General features: G+C 46.1%; 1 protein-coding gene across 1 annotated transcript in view; it reads left to right on the top strand.

The window, feature by feature from the left end:
* LOC119397078 (dnaJ homolog subfamily C member 2) overlaps positions 1 to 19075 on the top strand; it is a gene marked incomplete at its 3' end in the record, with an annotated part of 83814 nt that extends 64739 nt beyond the window's left edge. Inside the window, 4 exon segments of the mRNA XM_037664518.2 lie at positions 8547 to 8731; positions 11836 to 11933; positions 16931 to 17047; positions 18924 to 19075. Of these exon segments, the coding sequence (XP_037520446.1) occupies positions 8547 to 8731; positions 11836 to 11933; positions 16931 to 17047; positions 18924 to 19075 (552 nt within the window).
* Between the last annotated feature and the right edge of the window lie 851 nt (positions 19076 to 19926).

Consider the following 19926-nt stretch of genomic DNA (forward strand, 5'->3'; position numbering starts at 1 on the left):
TACTTTTATGCCAAGGAACTGCTTATTTTGAAATAAAATCGCGTTTTAGTGGTCCGCATCGCGTTAGCGCACTTCAAATCACCCGCCTGAAATCTGACTTTCATACGTCACTGCTGCCGTGCCCAACGTTGCCCGCCTTTACTGCGCGGCCGCCGACACTAGTAGCAGCAGAGCGAAAGTAGTGGGACCCACAGCAGCAACAACGGCCATCGAAGCTTGCCGCAATCGCCGCAATGGAGACATTGGCTTGCGACGCTGGGCTCCAATTCAGCGACTTGAGCCCCGGCCGATGAACGCGGTATGCTGCTGAGGGCTCGTAGTGCCGGCGTCGTTGCATGCGGCATTTTGTCAAACTTTCTGTCAGAGCGACTTTCACGAGCGCGCAAAACACACGCGGCAGTACGCGATCCCGAAACTACCACTGAGGCGCGACCGCGTGAGCGAAGCAGGGCAGTTTGGCGAAAACGGAACCTTTGAACCACGCGCGCCGTTCCCTATGGCAACGCCACATAGGTTCTTTTTTCCATGAATCAAACGGAAACGAACAAACAGCATCTTATTACGTCTTTTGATGCATGGAAGGTTCTTTTTTTATTGCTGCTAGTTTGATTACTAGTGATTTATTGTAGACAGACTCTCATACGTCATCAGGATCACTTCGAAAATGTCCCACTCGTGGCGCTCATCATGTGATACATTTAGCTTAATTTCTCGGTAAGTAGGGCACTGCTGTTGATAATATTGCCGTTTTAGAAGTTGTCATACATTGAGCTTTCGCTCTGACATAAATTGTTATTTGCCTTTAGTGTCCCTTTAAGTCGAGGCGCATTTTTCCCTGGCACGTATCACCCAGAACCGGACGCGCTATGACTACATTGTTGTTCATCTAGACTCTTGCTGCAAAACTGAGCTCCGCGACATACTCGCAAATCCTCTGACTGATGACTGTTACCTGCATCTGAAGAGGGAACTGATCCGACGACTTTCACTTTCAGAAGATGAGAAAGTGCATCAACTCCTTCAGCACGAAGAGCTTGGTGACCACAAGCCATCGCAGTGCCTGCGCTATATGCGTACCCTTGTGGGCAGCACGTGGGTTGACGACTCCCTCCTCGCAATAATCTGGCTTCAGCGTCTACCCTTACACACACAGGCCATTCTCCAAGTTCATCCGAATCTGTCGCTGGACCAGCTCGCCGAAATTGTGAACCGAGTCATTGAAATCTCTCTACCATTGCCACCTCTCTCCGTCCATGCCGTCGGCGCCCCACTGCCCACGCCCGAGCTCGCAAGCCATATCTACGAAATCGCCCATCAGCTGCACTAGATTCAAATGCACCTGGATCAATGTCCAAAGTTACGTCACTGAAAACAATGCCAAAGCCAAGACCGCAGCGCCGATTCATCGCAAGAAAACGATGACAGCCGTTGCTACTACCATCATCGCTTCGGTGACAAAGCCCAGAAATGTCAACCACCCTGCTCAGCCAGACATCGGGGAAACCTCAATGGCAGCCCGTAGTAGACCTGTGTGCCGGTCCCAATATTGCCGGCGCCAGCACGCCGGTGTTTCCACCAAAAAGTGTTCTAACGCATCGATATATATTACTTATCTATTTATTTATCTATGCACAGTGGACTTCAAGAATATGCAATCCACCAAGTTGGGTCGTCGCCCTTTGAGGCTGGAAGACGGAGCAGCGTTGAGGTCAGGCAATGCTCGTGAGACTTCTGGAGGAGAGAAAGATGCGACAACTTCCAGGGAGCTATTCTCTATGCGCCCATCTAAAGGAGGTGTCCATTCCAGTTCGGCAGAGTGCATTCAGGTACTCGAAAAAGCAGTAAGCCGTGATACGACCTCGCTCTTTACCACGTCGACGCACTGAACCCGCCAGCACCTTCCCAGAGTAAGAAGAAAGTGGACGAAATGTTCAGAAACGGGAACTTGTGAAGTCTGATCTTGCATATGAACATGTCCCAGATGTTTGAAAACAATGCAAGGAATGCGTGTTGACCTTCACAGGTGCGTTAGACGGGCGGCCGCATGAAACCTAATTCGATGGCTAACACGATGAGAGTTCATGTACGGCCTCTGAGATGTGCACCCAAAGCGGATCTCTGGTTGCGTAGAAGCACATTTCGTCCATCGCAATTGTACAGAGAGTTGTGAAAGCTTTGTGACGTCAAAATTATGATGCGGAACAAGAATTGGAAACGGGGCGCGTTGCTCCCCGAGCTCCCGCCAATCAGCGGCGGCTGAATTGGACAGTTCATTACATGGACACATCGATAAGAGCTCCCCTGGTGAAGTGATGTATTTTATGTCCAGATTCCCCGTTCGGGTTGAAAGAAGAGGCTAACGGTGGCTTGGCGCAATTATTGCTCAGCGGTGGCAGCGGCGGCAGCGGCGGCAGCGTGATCACTCTCGGTACTTTGGCGGCAGCGTGAGCAAAACAGGCCGGCGGTGCGGTGCGACAGCGCACAGGTCTAGCCCATAGAGACAGCCGCGAGCTGCCAAGTCAGAGGCCGGCGCATTTTTGTCACACAAACCTATCACTCATGCCTTCTCCCAACGACGCGAAAAACTTCCACCAGTCCAGCAGAATCAACTGTCCTTTATTGCTCAATTTACCACCGACATCCAACACATCAGTGGAAAGGATAACGTGGTCACCGACGCATTCTCCCACGTCTCTGCTGTCGAGTTGCCTCCCGTCATGACTGACGCCCTCTCTGTCGCTCAGAAAATGAACACCCAGCTCCAGCAGCTCCTGGAGAATGGCTCTTCTCTTCAACAAGTTGCCGTCCCTGGGTCAGTATACACATTCTACTGTGACATATCCACAGGACGAGTGAGACCATATGACCCTTCTCTGCATTGCCGCAGCCTTTTCAATCAGGTACACAACCTCAGCCATCCCAGCATCCGCTCTTCTACACACCTTGTGACTGACCGTTATGTTTGGTCCTCAATGCAACGGGACTGCCGCACCTGGGCACGCACGTGCATTTAATGTCAGCACTTGCGAAAGTGAGGTCTTTGAGATCGGCATTTGTTTCCACCGTTGCACTGGTGTGGCCTCATCATCGTTATTTGTCGGACGAGTTCGCGTGGTTTGCAGTCGAACTCGTCGCGCTGGCCGTGTTGCGTGGGCTTAGTTTTTTCACACCTACAACTCTTGGTGCGAAAATAATCGCTTATGTTGCTTACAATTCTGTGGATGACACCGGTCTCAGCGCCACTGTTCTATCCGTCGGGTAGAACATGGCCGAGTGTGCCAATGCGTGCACCAGTAACGAAGTGTACAAGATAGATTTACCAGCGCAAAAAAGACAGGACAATTTTAGGAAGGACACACACACATAGCAAGCAGCGCTATGTGTGTGTGTCCTTCCTAAAATTGTCCTGTCTTTTTTGCGCTGGTAAATCTATCTTGATCATGAACCAACTCGCCCAAGCAGCCGTTTTAGCGAAGTGTATAAGTTGTGGGAGCAGGGGTCATTTTCTTCGACGATTGCTTTCGGGGGTACTTTCACTTTCGTGAGGCGTTTAACCGTCTACGATGAGCCACGGTGTTCCGACATTATGCCAACATTGCTACAATATCGCTCGGAGACGCCGACGAATCCAGTGAGAATCTCACGAAGGTATCGCCAAAATGGACTGCTTGCCAGTTGTCAGCCATGGTGGCTCTGCATTTATTAAAAGGATATGACACTGCATGTGCTCAAAGAACTTTTCGTGCTGCTCGGGCAATAGTAAACGCACCAGGCAATGTTGCACAGCTTCTTCAAGCGTAAGCATTGAAATAAAATTCTGTACCACTAAATATCTTTTCATTTTTCCGGTTTCTCGACTCTTGCATTTCCTGGCTGTTACGTTTGTTCTTACGGTCCCTTCAAAAACGTATCAGCGGGGTTCTACTGTTACCGCATCTGCTGTGTGCCCCGTTGCATGGAAAGGGCTTCATAGGAGATATAGGAGAAGACAGCCACAATGGATAAGGGATTCAGTGCTGTCGTCGTGTCACAAAATGGTAGCTACAGGTTAAACAAACGGCAACAAACGGAAGCGGCTAGCGGCAGCGAATTTTCAGCTTACCACAGAAGTACAGCTCGGCGCGATAATCTAGTTGGGCACCATGTTGTAAGGTGCATAGCGCCACCTATAGGCTGTGAAACATGTGAGTAGTCATGTACAACTTGAGAAGTCCAGAAAGGCCCTACCCAAATGACAGAAGCGTGGCAGCCGATCACTTTTGTGACTAAAGAAATAGTAGTCCTGCTCGTGCCCTTGGCAACACTCTTCGAGCCAGTGGCCGTCTGGCTCATCATGATGTCATTGGTGCAGACTTGTGTGCATCCACCTTTGAGGAGGTAATTCCACAGACTTCTAAAGTTGTATCCGACTGTCGTGTTCGTTTGCCCTTGCTTTCTTGTCATCCTGCTTATGGTCAATGTCTATTGGACGGGAAGGGAAATGCACTCAGGTACAGCAAATAATTACAGGGTTTCTCCGGAAAGTACTAGCAGGACTGAACTTTTTCGAAAAAATTTATTGACAATTTGTAGTCACATCGACTTAATGGGACCGACAACCAATTTTTATGGCACCTATTTTCTTTAACGCAACGGAAAGCTTACTGGTCAGAGTGTCTAATCCCGGAATGGTAACGTGAAAAACACCGTGAAACATTTTTAATCGGAATTTTTCTATCTGCGGCGAATACGAAGTAGTATACACACGGGACAACACATGCTGCAAACAGTGAGAGCGAGAACGGTTCGTGTTTGACTAATTATGGGCACGCATGACAGCATTAGACTACTTGACTGTGTACAGCAAAGTGATTGACTCCATAATTCAGCTTCAAGGCTCTTCCACTAGGCTGCACGACATGCCGGTTTACTGTTGCTTTTAAACACGAATTAAAGATATAAGTCCTATTCACAACGCGAAAAGAATGCTAGAGTCTGTCACTATATTTCACGGTCTTTTCGTTTCTACCAGGATCTAATCACACGTTCTGCCCAGTTGTCGGTCCCCTTAATGGTTTTCAGAATATGCCCATTCTGCATCAACACAGCGTTTCCAGCGACTCTGCCAATCACCGAAGGCTCCCTGCAATACAGAAACTGGAATGCTCTTCGGCTCCCTCGTTACAACCTTTTGAATGGCCTGGACCGAGTCGTGGTGCCATCCTTTCATGACCCTTTTCAGTCGGGGGAAGAGGAAGAAGTTTGCACTAGTGACGTCTGGGCTGTGGAAGCTGTGTGATGCCATGTTTGGTCACGAAGTCCATAACAACATAGGTGGTGCGGCTTGGTGCATTGTCGTGACTTTTTGCTGTTGAAGGGCATCCTGATCGTTGCTAATCTTCAACTTGCCCTCTTCCCTCCCAAAGCAATTTGTGCCACTCAGAAACACTTGATCGGCCCATGGCTAGGGTGGCTAGACGGGGAGGTGTGATGACCGGGCGGCAAAAGTTGGCCGCCATTCGCGTGAATGCCGCGGGGCGGCGCTGTCGTCGGGGGCGCCGTCAGCGAACGTGGCCGTTATCCGTCCTCGGCAGGGAGAACGCTTCAGTAGAAATGCGTTACCAAATTATATAAAACTTTAGCTGATAATGCAGTTCTTTAGCGCACAGCTTGTATTGCGCTACTGTTATGCGGTTTTGAAATACGGGGTACAGAGCCGAGTTTTGTTCCGACGGAAAGCAAGTGGTGGTCGCTCTGAAGGCGTGCAAGTATTTTAGTGTCACCCGAAAAGTCTTTAGAAGAATCTTCATTACCCGATGACTATATGACTTGCTAATTTAGTGCCTGTTCACAAGAGTGGACCGCAAAGTACTGTTTTAAATTATAGGCCCATTTCCCTTACAAGTGTTGCATGCAAAATACTTGAACATGTTCTATTTACCAATGTTATGACTCATATGAACACGCATTCCTTACTTCATCCTCAGCAGCACGGTTTTCGCAGTCGTTTTCCCTGTACAACACAATTACTTGAATTGACGTACACGACTTATCCTGTGCTTTATATAAGGGTTTCTCCGTTGACTGCTTCTTCCTAGATTAAAAAAAAAAAGCCTTTGGCGTTGCACGCCCACTCTTTAATAATTGAAAAACTAAAAATGTATAATGTGAACGATACAGTTAATTGTGAACTGGATAAACGAGTATTTAAATTTGAGAAGGCAGAAGGTCGTTCCGGTATTTCATCACATATCAAATTATTTGCCGATGACGGCGTTTTGTACAGAATTATACATAGCTCCCATGATTGCACTACTCTCCAAAACGACCTCGACAGGGTTTTAGAATGGTGTGATAGGCGGCATATGTTTATTAATGAAAAAAAAAAAAACAGTGCATATGTGTTTCACTAGGAAAAAGGCCGCCCATGACTTCTTTTATGTTATAAATTCAACCAAGCTGCCATCAGTTCGCGAACACAAGCATCTTCGTGTATATTTCACACCGGACGTTTCCTGGAGCCGTCACATCAATCACGTCACAATTAAAGCTGGGCGTGTGCTAGGTTTCCTGCGCAGAAATGCAAAAAAGTTACCATTTGAGGCCAAGACTCAACTGTACATGTCTAACGTTCGATCTATCTTAGGTTACGCTTGTGCTGTGTGGGATCCGTGGAAGGGAAGCGACGTGTCCAATTTAGAAAGAATTCAGAACATGGCTGTTCGGTTTGTCTGCTCTGACTATATACCAGGAATTTCAATGTTTCAAATGCAAAAGTAAGGCTTGGTTGGGAACTTCTACACAAACGAAGGGAATATCTGCGGTTGAAACTATTTCATAACGTATTTCACGACCGAACGGGTCTGGACCCCTCTCGATACTTTCACAAACCGGATTACGTTTCGCAGCGATTACATCATGCCAATAAGATAAAGGAAATAAGCTGCCCGACTGACGCATTTAAAATGTCGCTTTTTCCGAGGACGATAAGCAAGTGGAATAGGTTGTCTCCTGAAGTAGCAGAAATTACTTCACATGAAGTATTTTCAAGTTCACTGCTGGGTCTCCAGTTGTGTACTGGCGCGGTTGTGTAAGGACAAAACTGTACTATGAACCCGATTTACATTGTGTATATCCCATGTATCACTACGTAAGTTGACAGTGAATTGCGTTTATTGTAATGTTAAAGAGTTGGAATCTGTATTCTGCATCGAAATATTGTATTCTCCCCCCCACCCCACCACACCCTGTAATATATGCCCTTGGGTGCTGTGGGTACTATGATAGATAAATAAATAAATAAAGCATGAAAAAATTTCGGGGGGTGTCATAACCCCCTCAACCCCCCCCCTTAGTTACGGCCCTGGGGGCGTAATTATGCTCCAATGCGCTCTGATCATTTTATTCGTGCGCCTCATTACGTGCGAAAGCAGATAACTTGATTTACGCCAACCAAATGAGGATTAAACCATGGCATACATGGTAATACAACGTTCGGTGGTCTTTTCAGGCTCGATCAATTCAGAAACCAAATAAATAAACGCAACATGTTACTAGGCAAAGAAACTTTATTGTGTACAACAGAACGCACTTGATCGTTTCCGCGGCTTGTCTCATATCACACAAGGCTTTCTTCTTTTGACTTTTTTGTCATTAATTTCTTTGACTTTTTGTCATTCATTCCGCTGTTTGCGCAAATGCTTTGCGCAAACAGCGGAATTCTCTTGAAGCGGTTTGTCAGCCCTCGGTATGGCGCATGCCCACTTCAAGAACAGTTCTTGGCAAGTCGGTGCGTGGAAAAGGGACACTTTTCCGAACAAGATCTGTAGCCGGAATCACACCCTGGCACGAAGCACCAATAACGCCGAGTTTTTTTCTTTTAGATAGACGGCATCTTTGCCAGCACACAGCACTCATGAATCAACAGAACACGCCAACACTTCGCAGCAACTACACAACTACAAACCGCCGGCCAGGTGTTGACAACCGGATTAGTGCCGCGGAAACGCTGACGGCGCCCCAGATGGCAGCGCTATGTTGTGCCCTGGCGGCGATCACGCGAAAGAGGACCACCCTCTCCTATGGCTGGCCGCCGCGCTCAGCACACCTCCCCTTCTAGCCACCCTACCATGGCATCACTAACATAAGCAGTCTTGATCATGTCATGGGTCTCACTCGCAGTTTTACCCAGTTCGACGCAAAACTTCACGATTCGTTGTTGAGATAACGATGCACCTTGAAAGGGGCTCACCTTAAACTCGATGTACACTCCGCAAATGCTAGGAGAAGACTGGCGACTGGTGCGCTGGTGCTAGGACCCCCCACCAGCCAACTAGCGCTGTAACATCCCTCTCATTCACCACATTTTCGCGGGTAAAAAAATCAGTCCTACTACTTTCCGGACAAACCCTGTACATTGTGCGATGAAAAGATTGGAGGCATGCAAATGACACACGATACTAGAAGTGTAATTAGACATTGTTTGAAGGTGCCTCCATCCTGCAATGATTGGTTATTGCAAACACGGCATTTCTTCGCATCATACCTGCTGTGTTTTTATGTGACAGGCCAAGGCCCTTGAAGAACGTCTGGAGCGTGAGAAGGCGGAGCAACTTGGCGGGGCTCAGAGTGGGCGGAGCCAGGGGGGAGGGGACAAAGGCTCCTCTGCCTCCTCCTCTTCATCCTGGACTGCGGATGATGTGCAGCTGCTCGTCAAGGCTGTCAATCTCTTCCCTGCTGGCACAGCCAATAGGTCGGTGTTTTGGCTTCTACTAACTTTCTGTGTGTTCTGCTGAAACAGCCTCTGCTTAATAAAGGGTGTAGTTATTGAATGTGAATGAACCTGTCCGTAACTAACTGTGAGACGCAAGGGAATGAGCAGCTCAGCACTATTGCAACAGTGTAAAACATTTTAGTTATTGTCTGCCACTTTTCATTAAATGTCTGATAACTGGAGTAATTGAAACAGCAGCAGCAAATCACTTAAACTTCTAACACTTCAAACCTTCTAGCATTCCTGTCGTTACACTGTCTGGCCCAGCCATCTCGGTTGGACACTAAGCCAGAAGCACACGTTGTTGGGCTAGTCGGTTCATGTTCTTTCAGAGGACACGGATGTGGCTATTTCGCGCAAAGAAAACACAAGGGGAGGGTTAAGGGGAGCGCAAACGTTCGACTGTTCATTCCAAATTTACTGCAGTAGTGTATATATATGCAAGCGCATGCACAGAGAGCGAGACAAACATCGAACAGATAACGTTTTGTGCAATGCAATACAGAGGTATAGACATGTGCAAAGGGGCAGGCTCACAACGATCGGATACCATCTTAATCACAACCTGCGATGCAAGAACGTGCTCTCTGCCTGCGAAAGGAACAATGAAGTGTCACTAATGCATAATAAACCTCATGCTTTTATGTGAAAAGCTTCCAACAGCTCCCGAGCAGTGGTGTCCCTGCTTCTCCCAAGAATCTGAATTTTGTGCAGATACGGCTCACACTTGCGGGAATTGCAGTGGGCCGGCAAATGTGCCCCATCTTTACCTTTTAGTGACAGCACATGTTGCCGCGCACGCTCATTCACGCACCTTCCCATCTGGCCGACATATGTCTTGCCGCAGGAGAGCAGAAATTCGTAAACAACACCGGTGGCACATTTTGTGTATGAGTTTGCGTGCTTCTTGCCACAGCCACTTTTCTTGTTCCTGCCATTTAGAATACGCGGGCAAAGCTGAGAAAGCTTCCGTGGCGCGGAAAAAGCAATTGGCACGCCGTGCCTGTTTGCAACCTTCTTGAGGTTGTGTGAAATCCGGTGCATATACGGGACGACCTCAGGTCTCACCGTTCCTCGCTCTTGCTCAACCCCAGCACTGTAGTAGCGACTCGGCGACGGCGTTAATGAGCGTGCGAGGGAAACCAGCCAAGGTCAAGCGATCCAATTGGTTTTGAAAGCCCTTCTGCATGACGTGTGGGCACGACCTGGTTAGTGCAGACTCTAGACAGTGTTTGGCTATGGCCCTTTTCACGGTCTTGGAATGCGCCGACTCGAATGGCAGCAATTCTTTTTTAGACCTGGTTGAATAAAGCCAACAGGCGTGGCGCTCCTGCAGGTTGATACTCAAATCTAGAAAATGCAAAACACCATTGGTCGGCAACTCGTGCGTAAACACCAAACCCTTCACAAGACGGCAAAAGGCCGCTAAAACATTGTTAACATGTTAACATCTTTAACGCATGCGCTTGCATATATATATACTACTGCAGTAAATTTGGAATAAACATTCGAAAGTTTGCACTCTCCTTAACCCTCTCCTTGTGTTTTCTTTGCGTGAAATAGCCACATCCGTGGCTTCTGAAAGAATTGGACACTAAGGCCTGTTCTGTCTCAAGGTGACTTGGCATTTATCGACATATCTCTGAAGAGTATTTTGAAGCCGGTTTAGAAAATGACAACAATCCAGAATTTTAAATATCTTGACACTTTAATTATTACAATATATTGAAACTTTAAAAAACTGCAACTTTGGCCAGAATGATTGAGAAGAATAAAACAGTTTTTGCCAAACATTACGAAGAAAGCAAAGCATAATTTGTATTGAGTACTGAGAAATACACTTGGTAATTGCTGAGCTCATTGTGTCTGTTCTTTATTTCTGTGCTCATCAAGCTAGATTTTTGGGCAGCCAGTAGTTCTCACATAGATCCAAGGATGTCATGCTTTATTCACAGTTTGTGTATGGTCTGTCCATAGAAGTGTGTCTTGCTCTTGCATAGCCAGAACTTAGATATTGCTTCCATTTCCTTCAAGCACATATACTGTATTTACGCGAATGTAACGAGAGTTTTTTTTCCAGATTTTTGCTACCTAAAGTCGACCCTTGCGTTACAATCGTGGTTGCATTACAATAGAGTAAATACGACACACAGAATATTTCTTCCCGCACTGGCCTATTAGGCACGTGTATTGCATCTTATGTTAGAACGTTCTGTATTCTCGCTTGTTGCCTCAATGCGAGTGAACATTAAACCGGTTGTGTGCGCTCTAATCTTATGTATTGTGTATACTGTAAGCAATGCTTGTTTGATGCTAGTGTTCTGTTTGTTTTCGTATCCTGATGTCTTCATATGCATTTATATGCAAAGGTGCATGTGTACACATGCACATAGGGTGTTTGATGTTGAAACAGTCTACTGCTTGCCAAATAACAGCTTGTGAAGCTTCTCATTGCAGTGACTTTTATTCACTCCTAATTATCAAGAAAAAAATAAACTTGAGTTGAAATCTCAGGTCATCCCAGTGGTGACAATGTTCATTGGACTTGTGGCAGAGCAAAGAAAGTCTATGAAATGACAACAGCAAAAGCAACGAGCTGAAGGTTTTGGTCCAATTGTGTATAGCCAGCATAGGAGTCTGTCTTGTTTGCCAGGGTTGGAGTGAAATATAGAATGTATGCATTGTCCTTTTGGCTACGTGGCCATCTACTGCTAGTTCTGTGCAGTTTCCTTTCCTTCATGTGTTTTCACCCTTACTTTCATTCTCACCCCCGCCCCCTCCCCGTTTTGTTTGGTTTCTTTTTCGCTTATATTGTCACTCTGATGATTTCACTGTTCATATGGTCCTCCTTTTTTAATTCTTTTGACATTGTTTTGACACTTGTTTGCTTCTGCTTGTTGTGGCTCCACCTTGAAAATGCCAGGGGAGTACCCGAAATAATATTTTCTTTAAACGAAAAGGGGCTGAACACCATACACGTGTAATGATTATGCTGGTGTGGGGCGGCTAAGTAAGGCAGCAGAGTGGCTAGGAATGTACAAAGCGGACACTGCCCTGACGTGCTGTCGTGCTCCTTGTGGCAGGTGGGAAGTGGTGGCGGCCTTTCTCAACCAGCATGGAGCCACGTCCGATCGCACGGCCAAGGAGGTGCTCGCAAAGGCCAAGAGCTTGCAGAAATTGGGTCTGTAGGCTTTGCATTGATGCTAGGGTCAGGAAAGCGCACTGCAGAACCGACCTGTAGTGTCATTTGTGACCCAAATGCAAAAGAAGGGTTCTTCGTTGAATATCTATTTTACAAACTGCTTACCATAATTGCATCACGCAGGTTTCAATCCCTTTTCAGCTGTGGAAAGGATAGCCAGTCTAAGAACTGGCTAACCTCCCTGTCTTCTTTCCTTACTTGCCTGTTACTCTTTTTTTTTGCCTGAAATAGCAGCCGTTTTTCAACAAGCAGCAGATTCTAAAATTTTCCTGGAACCAGTGCCAATAGAATTCACATTCATAATGTGCTTCACATTCTTGGAACCTGAGATGTTTTAGGCAGTTGACTTTTGCTGTATCTCGAGAGTGAACAGGGAACTGAAGTACAGTTGCACAGGATGAATTGCACATTGTCGTAATTGTATGTTATAACACGTGGGAACGTTTGACAGAGAATAGAAGATGCCTTCAGTTGTTACCATTAAAAGTGTATCGCCCACTTATAGCAGTATTGTGATTGGACTTTCAACGATGAATTGTAGTGGCACATTTTTCAGTGACCAACGTCATGTCTCGGTTTGTTTCCAGTACATATTCATATAGGCATCGTGCCAAACTCATAATCATTAAAGGGACTCTAAAGGCAAATAACAATTTATGTCAGAGTGAAAGCTCAATGTATGACAACGTCTAAAGTGGCAATATTATCAGCAGCAGTGCCCTACCTAACGACAAATTAAGCTAATTGTATCACACGATGAGCGCCACGAGCGGCACATTTTGGAAATTATCCCGATGACGTGAGAGAGTTCGACTAATTAATCACTCGTAATCAAAGTAGCTGCAATAAAAAAAGAACCTTCCGTGCATCAAGAGACGTAATAAAATGCTGCTCGTTCGTTTCTGTTTTATTAATGGAAAAAAGAACCTCTTTGGCGTTGTCATGCGAAACGGCGCGCGTGGTTCAAAGGTTTCGGTATCGCGTACTGCCGCGTGTGTTTTGCACGCTCGTGAAAATTGCTCTGACAGAAGGTTCGACAAAATGCCACATGCATGTGATGTTGCCCGAATGGCGCACGCTGCCGCGCCGTAAAGGCGGGCAACGTTGGGCACGGCAGCAGTGACGTGAGAAACACCGCTTTCAGGCGGGTGATTTGAAGTGTGCTAACGCGATGCGGCCTACTAAAACGTGATTTTATTTCAAAATAAGCACTTCCTTGGCACAAAAGTAGCACTACGAGGTTTCTGGGCCATTATTTCGACAATCAACATCGACTTAATATTTGCCTTTAGTGTCCCTTCAAAGCACAGTTTGGCATTAGCCACACTGTAAGTTGATGTGTGCTGTTAACCTTTACTGAAAGAAAGTAGTTATGATATGCACTGACTAGTAGACGTACGGCGAGCTGCTACTGCATAAGCAGTCAGTGAATGCATTAGACTATGTAGCCTGGGCTGGGAATTCGTCGTGACTATGTTTGAACCATGAACATGTTTAAAACCCACGCATAGGCTGATACCTACGGAGGTATGGCAAGCACAAATCCAGAACACCCAACACAAGTTTCTTACTGGTGCAGCAAATTTCTATGGGCATCTCGTTCCATGCATTTCACTCTACATTCCTTGCAATGTTTCTTTGCGAAAAGAGGCTGGAAAAAGATAAATTTGCTCTTGTCTGATGTTTACAAGTCTTTCATTTTGTTATGGGGGTTCATATGTGCAATGAATGAGGATTTCATCAAATCAAACCTCTGGCACAATGTTGCTTTACTAAATTATGGAAAAGTATTATGGTTTCTATTGCAGCTAAGATTGGGACATGAGAATAGTAGTTTGTTAGATTCTGGATTTCCTGGAAACAAGGTCTTCTATGTCAGTGTTTGACTGCACTACTGAAATGACAGTTTTCGTTACTAGGTTTTATGGTGTTCGACTAGATTATTTCTCATATTTTTTTCACCATCAAATAGAATAGTAGTCATATAATGTTTCCTCCATGGAGGTTGCCTTTTATCTTAAATTTTCTTGGACAATGATAATTTGAGAATGAATATTAGGACGTGGAATCTGGAAGTTCAGTAAAACCTTGTGAATTCATAACTGCCAGAAACGCAGCATAACAACTCCCTAAACGATGGCTTGCAGTAACTACCAAGTACAATAATTCATCGCATACTACCTGAAGGCATCAAGTCTGCCAGAATGAGACCCTCGCTATGAATGAAAGAAAGAGTATGACTTTTAAGGGCTCGTTTCTTAGTTAGACACAATATTAATGAGAACTAACAGACAATAATGCCAAGGAAAGTATAGGGGGTGTTATTTGTAGTATAATTAGAATATAAATGTGAAGAAAGTAAAGTGGACGAAAAGATAACTTGCCGCCGGCAGGGACCGAACCTGCGACCTTCGAATAACGCGTCCGATGCTCTACCACTGAGCTACGGCGGCGGTCATCCTCCCGTCCACTTTATGGGGTATATATGTGCATTTATATATATATATATACCCCAAAAAGTGTACGAGAGGATGACCGCCGCTGTAGCTTAGTGGTAGAGCATCGGACGCGTTATTCGAAGGTCGCAGGTTCGGTCCCTGCCGGCGGCAAGTTATCTTTTACAGCGAAAGCTGTTATGAGATCACAACAAGGGCCGTTTTTGGCGCCACAGTTGTCCGCCGCCACCGCCGGTGTCCATAACCACTATCGCGCGAAATAAGAAAAAAAAAACGAAATAAGAAAAAATATCCAGGATGGAACGAGGTTCGAACCTGGGCCCTCTGCGTGGGAGCCCAGTATTCTACTTCAGAGCCATGCCGATGCTTGAAACTGCTTTGCAAAAAGATCCTATACAGGCTTCATGTCGAGAAGGAACCACATTGACATACTGTAGTGTGGTAGAAGAGTAAAATAACAGCCAGGCGCCACACAACGCGAATTTTGTAACCAGGCGTCAAACAATGCGAATTGCGCAACGAGTGGGTTGTTGAATGCTTCCAACCCATTACAAAGGGCTCTGCCATAATTCTTCATCGTCATCAGGCAGAGCATCAGCAATGTGCACATAATGCCTTACAGATGTGTAGCGGGTACCATGGTTCCCCGCAGAATGATGAAAAATTGCATAGTGGCTGCTTCCCTTCTTCACAAAAATTATGATGATTTATAGCGTAGTGGGTTCCTCGCAAGTGCACTTCTCTTGGTTGCCAAGGGAGCCCATAAGGCTCCCATAATCCATTTCCTCAGGGTCTCAATGAAGTTATTTCCCTCTCTCTCTCTTTCTCACGTTAATGTATGTTATAAAGCATGGTGGGAGAGTTAAATAATGACCGGGCGTAATACAATGCGAATTTCGTAAGTAGTGGGTCGTGTAAAGCTTCCAACACATTACAAAGGGCTCAGCCATAATTCTTCATCGTCATCAGCCACAGCATCAACAAAGTGCACATAATGCCTTACAGATGGTACCTCGCTTCTCCGCAGAATGATGAGTAATGTCGTGGTGGGTGCTTCCCAACTTCACAAAATTTATGATTTGTGGCGTAGTGGGTACGTTGCTAGTGTACTTGTATTAGTAGCCACAAGAGAGTTGATAATGGGCTCTAGAAATGCCGCTCTTCCAGCTTTCACTGTGACTGTGCTGCGCTTTCCGAGCAGGCCTGGCATTTTTTTTCGTCTACTTTCTTCGCCTTTATATCTTAATTACTACAAATAACATCTCCTATACTTTCCTTGGCATTATTTTCTGTTAGTTCTCATAATATTGTGTCTATATATATAGAAGGTCTTCCTGGATTCTGTAGAATTATAGATGCTCAGGTGAAGTGGACGAACGAACGAAAAACGATGCTTTATTGCCAACGGGGACCGGCTTTCGTCAGGGCAGGATGTGTGCCCTGACGAAGGCCGGTCCCCGGCCGCAACATTGGCAATAAAGCATCGCTTTTTGTTCGTTCGTCCACTTCACTCGAGCATCTATATATATAGATATATACATCTTATTTACTCTCGTAATGTACCCACTCGCATAATGAACCCACCCCCCACTTTGGTCCTCAAATAAAAAAATCTATGCTTTATTCTATGTACCTGTTCATTTTATTTCGGTGTGATTGCCGTTGACAATAGAAACAATGTTAAATCACACCATTATATCTCAAAACAAGGACGCAATAAAAGTCCGGACATAGTTTAACAACCAGTTGCCAGCAGCGCGAGTGTGAACAACAAGGGTCGAAACTTGAAAGACGCACCTTTTTGCGACGGAGCACCATCTGTCGAATGCAGAAGAAATCTCCTTGCTTATAGTGCCACGCAAGCACAGCGGCATGCAAACAAAGTAAAAGACAAAGTGCAATGGTGCCGACGGCGCAACGTGCACCCGCTAAAGCCCGCAACGTGTGTGCGCTGTCATCCGTTGCTGCTTCTTTGTTGTCGGGTTTCTCGTGGTGGACACCTGCAGCGTAGGGTACGATGGGCCAATACGCTAGCTACACGGCCGGTTTTAATCTCAAGGTGGTCGAACATGCACTGGAAACGTTCGGTTGGACGACACTTCAGCGTGAATCCGATGTGCGTATGTTACTGGAGAAAACAAGAGGGAGGGCTTCGGGCTAGAAAAAAGGATCGTCGCACATTGCACGATGCAAAGCAAGGAAAGTTTCCTTTTGTGGAGAGCAAAGTTCTCGCATATTTAAGAGGGCGAGGGATGTGGAGTGTCCCACAAATTGATTCAAACCCATGCACGGACCACGGTCAGATATCAAGGCATTCCTGCCACTGGCTTCATGGCCAGCAGCGGTTTCTTAACACCATCATGCAAAATTTCAGCTCTTACGACTTTTGCAATTTTTTTCTCTCGCGTAATGACCCCCCCCCCCCAAACTGGTGTCAACTTTTCTGAAAGAAAGGGGGCTTCATTACGCAAGTAAGTACGGTATATATATATTGCCACTGCTTATCACCATTGCTTGCAGATCCTCAGCTGAAGGAGGAGGCCAACCGCAAGGCATACGAGCAGCACCAGAAGTCCCTGGGTGCCAAGGCCGAGGTGGCCTTCAAGGACGAGTCCACCCCATCCCAGCGCTTTGACGGTGCGTCTGTTACGGCCCCTTCTACCAGCCCTGTCTACTATACACATGACATCTTACCGGCGCATGCATGTGACGATAATGCTTTCAATGACTAAGTGGGTGGCAGCAGACTATACACGCACTGCAGTGCAGCCAGCATTCAAATGGGCTGTGGTAGGGCTGCTATTCATCCTAGAAACCTTTTCTCGTGTTTGTGACAGTGAATGCACATTGCACTGAAACAAACAGAAAACTCAGAAATTGAGTTAAGAAGTGAAGGGAGCCACTTTAAACTCGGCAGCCGTAGATCTGGGCAGCATTCCTGCATTCCTGGTCACCACAGCGGGGGGTGAGTCAGGTGAGTAGAGTAGCAGGTGACCATCTGCTCAGTGGAGGAGGGGAGGGTACGTCTCCTCCTCCTTCTCTGTGACGGCTATCGAGAGCTGCTGTTACAAAGAGAAGAGGTGGAGCTACCTCCTGCAGCCCATAAAGGATCACAGGAAGGCAGTGAAATAAGGGAAGAAAGAGGAGGTTTGGACCAATGTGCGTGACCGTGGCCGTGGGTCATAAAGCCCTCTTGACTGTAGGAGAGTGTGCCTTATAGCAAAAGGAGCAGATGATGGGAGGGGGAGTGTGTGTTAAACGGGACGGCAGGCCAAAGGGCTGGTGGGCAGTTTCCAGAAGGCACGAGCGAGCCCGAGCCTTGCGTGCTGCACGTGGCAACGGTCGTACCAGCCGAGCAGGTAGGCGGCCTCACCTTATTGGTAATCCGTAGTAACAGTCGAGCCTCAATTTAACAAAATCCTCTGTCTAATGAATAATTTTTATTTTGTAATCTTATTTACATTGAGTATTTTATCGATATATATTTTTTTTTTTTCGCAAAGTAATTTCGTCACGAGGTCTTGATTTGACGAAGCTTTTGACTACTTCAAGTCTACTTGGAGCCTCTGTGGCTAACAAGTTGAGCAAAAGTTTAAAGAAAGTTGACCGTGACAGAATTCACCCGTGCACACCTTATCGCATGAAACTTTTGAACAGCAAAAAAAACCATCGTGCATCCTACGAACATTCAAATCTGCACTCAAGAGACACACTGCCCTGCCTGGTGCGGACACGGCCTGACATCGGGGTACAGACGTTCGTGCCAACAGCCATGTGGAGGCTGCTTTCGGCGACCTGACAAGGTTTCATAACAATGATTCAACTTAAAATTACCCACTCTTGGAAAACATGCTGTGGTGTGCTCAAAGCACTGCAGTGGCGTCTAGGGTTGAAAACGCTTCCATCAGTTCAAGCACTCGCAACTGAAGAGTTGAATGATGACAGTTGTAGCCCCTTGATGGTCGAATTTTTTTCACCAAATGCGACCCCCCCCATTATAGCCTCGAAATTTGATGGCACCACCCCTTTAAGTGCTGCTTCAGTACAAAATTAGCCATCATGACACAAGGAACGCTTCCAGCCAGGTGTATCTTCATCATGAACAATGCCAATTTTAATCCAATACATCCCAGCATCCCCATGCATACAACAGCATCGCAGCACCACTTTTCCTCTTAGGTAACAGCAAGAAGCTCTATGGTCACAGTTAGTATGTTGGGCAAACGGGCCTTTGCATTATTGATTGGTTACGTGAGCACAGTTATATTGTCAAAAATGCGGCCGATGACTTTCATGCAATGCATTGTAAGGTTTACGGCTGTGTTCCAATGTCTGACACCTACAGAATTGTTGGCCAAACGAGGAATAGGCTTGCACGGGAAATTGGACCAGAATAAATTTGAAAGATGTGTGGATGTGTGTGTGCGTGCGTATTTGCCATAAGGTAATCGGTCATGCCTGGATATCTTGGCCTTGAAGAGTGGAATGATTTTGATCGGCCTTGCTCTTTCAGGTGATGGTGGGGCAGTGGTGTGGCAGGCTGAGGAGCAGCGTCTTCTCGAGCAGGCTCTGAAGACATACCCGGCCAGCACACCCGACCGATGGGACCGCATCGCGGAGTGTGTGCCCACTCGTTCCAAGAAAGAGTGCATGCGACGCTACAAGGTGGGTGTCTTCTATGGGCTGTGCTCAAATGGTCAGACCATCGGTTTTACTGGCGCAAAGTAGGCACTCTATACCACTGTTTAGATTTGTACAACACGCAACGGAGTTGACTGCAAAAATACGAGTAGGACGGTCATTGCAATGTGTTTTCCTGCATCTTTGTGTTTTCTTCATTTCTATGCATACTAATCTGATAGTTTGGTGTTGTTTTATATTATAAAGGAGTATACCTACCTCTTAGATCTTTTCACGTGGTCAGTTTTGGGAATTTTACTGAAGGCGTTAGGAACCAGCTGAAAAAATAGGGGAGGCTGCCCGAGAGTCCTGTGTTTGTGGATACCACTTTTTTTATTTAGTATTACTTTCTCGTTACCTCAAAGGCCCCCGGAGGTGTTTTAAATAAGGGGTGGGTTGGTACATTTCATTTAGCATAAATGTTAGCTCTTGGATGATGTATTTCAAATGGTTCTTACAGAAGCACCTGTGGTGCATCGTGTGGCTTATACGGAGCACGGTTGGTATTGCCATGTAATCTACCTTCTGAGTAGTCCAGACTTCACCACCAGGCGACACCACTCATTCGTGATGGAAAAAGAAACAGTCCTTGCAATAAACTAGGATAAATTAGAACAGATGGCAACTTTTTATACTGTTGGCGATTGTTTAAAAACTAATTGGGTGAGATGGAATGTTTTTCACTGTTTATATTTAGCCTGCAGGTATTACAATTATCCTAGTTCATTGTACGGGTCATTGTGCTCATTTTGTTCCTACTAAGGCACTTTTGATTTACGCCATCTATTTTGTAGCTGCTAATGATCATGACTCGCTTGACGGGGGTTCGCTGCACT

This window comes from Rhipicephalus sanguineus, chromosome 6 (genome assembly GCF_013339695.2).
Source record: "Rhipicephalus sanguineus isolate Rsan-2018 chromosome 6, BIME_Rsan_1.4, whole genome shotgun sequence".
Lineage (NCBI taxonomy): Eukaryota > Metazoa > Arthropoda > Arachnida > Ixodida > Ixodidae > Rhipicephalus > Rhipicephalus sanguineus.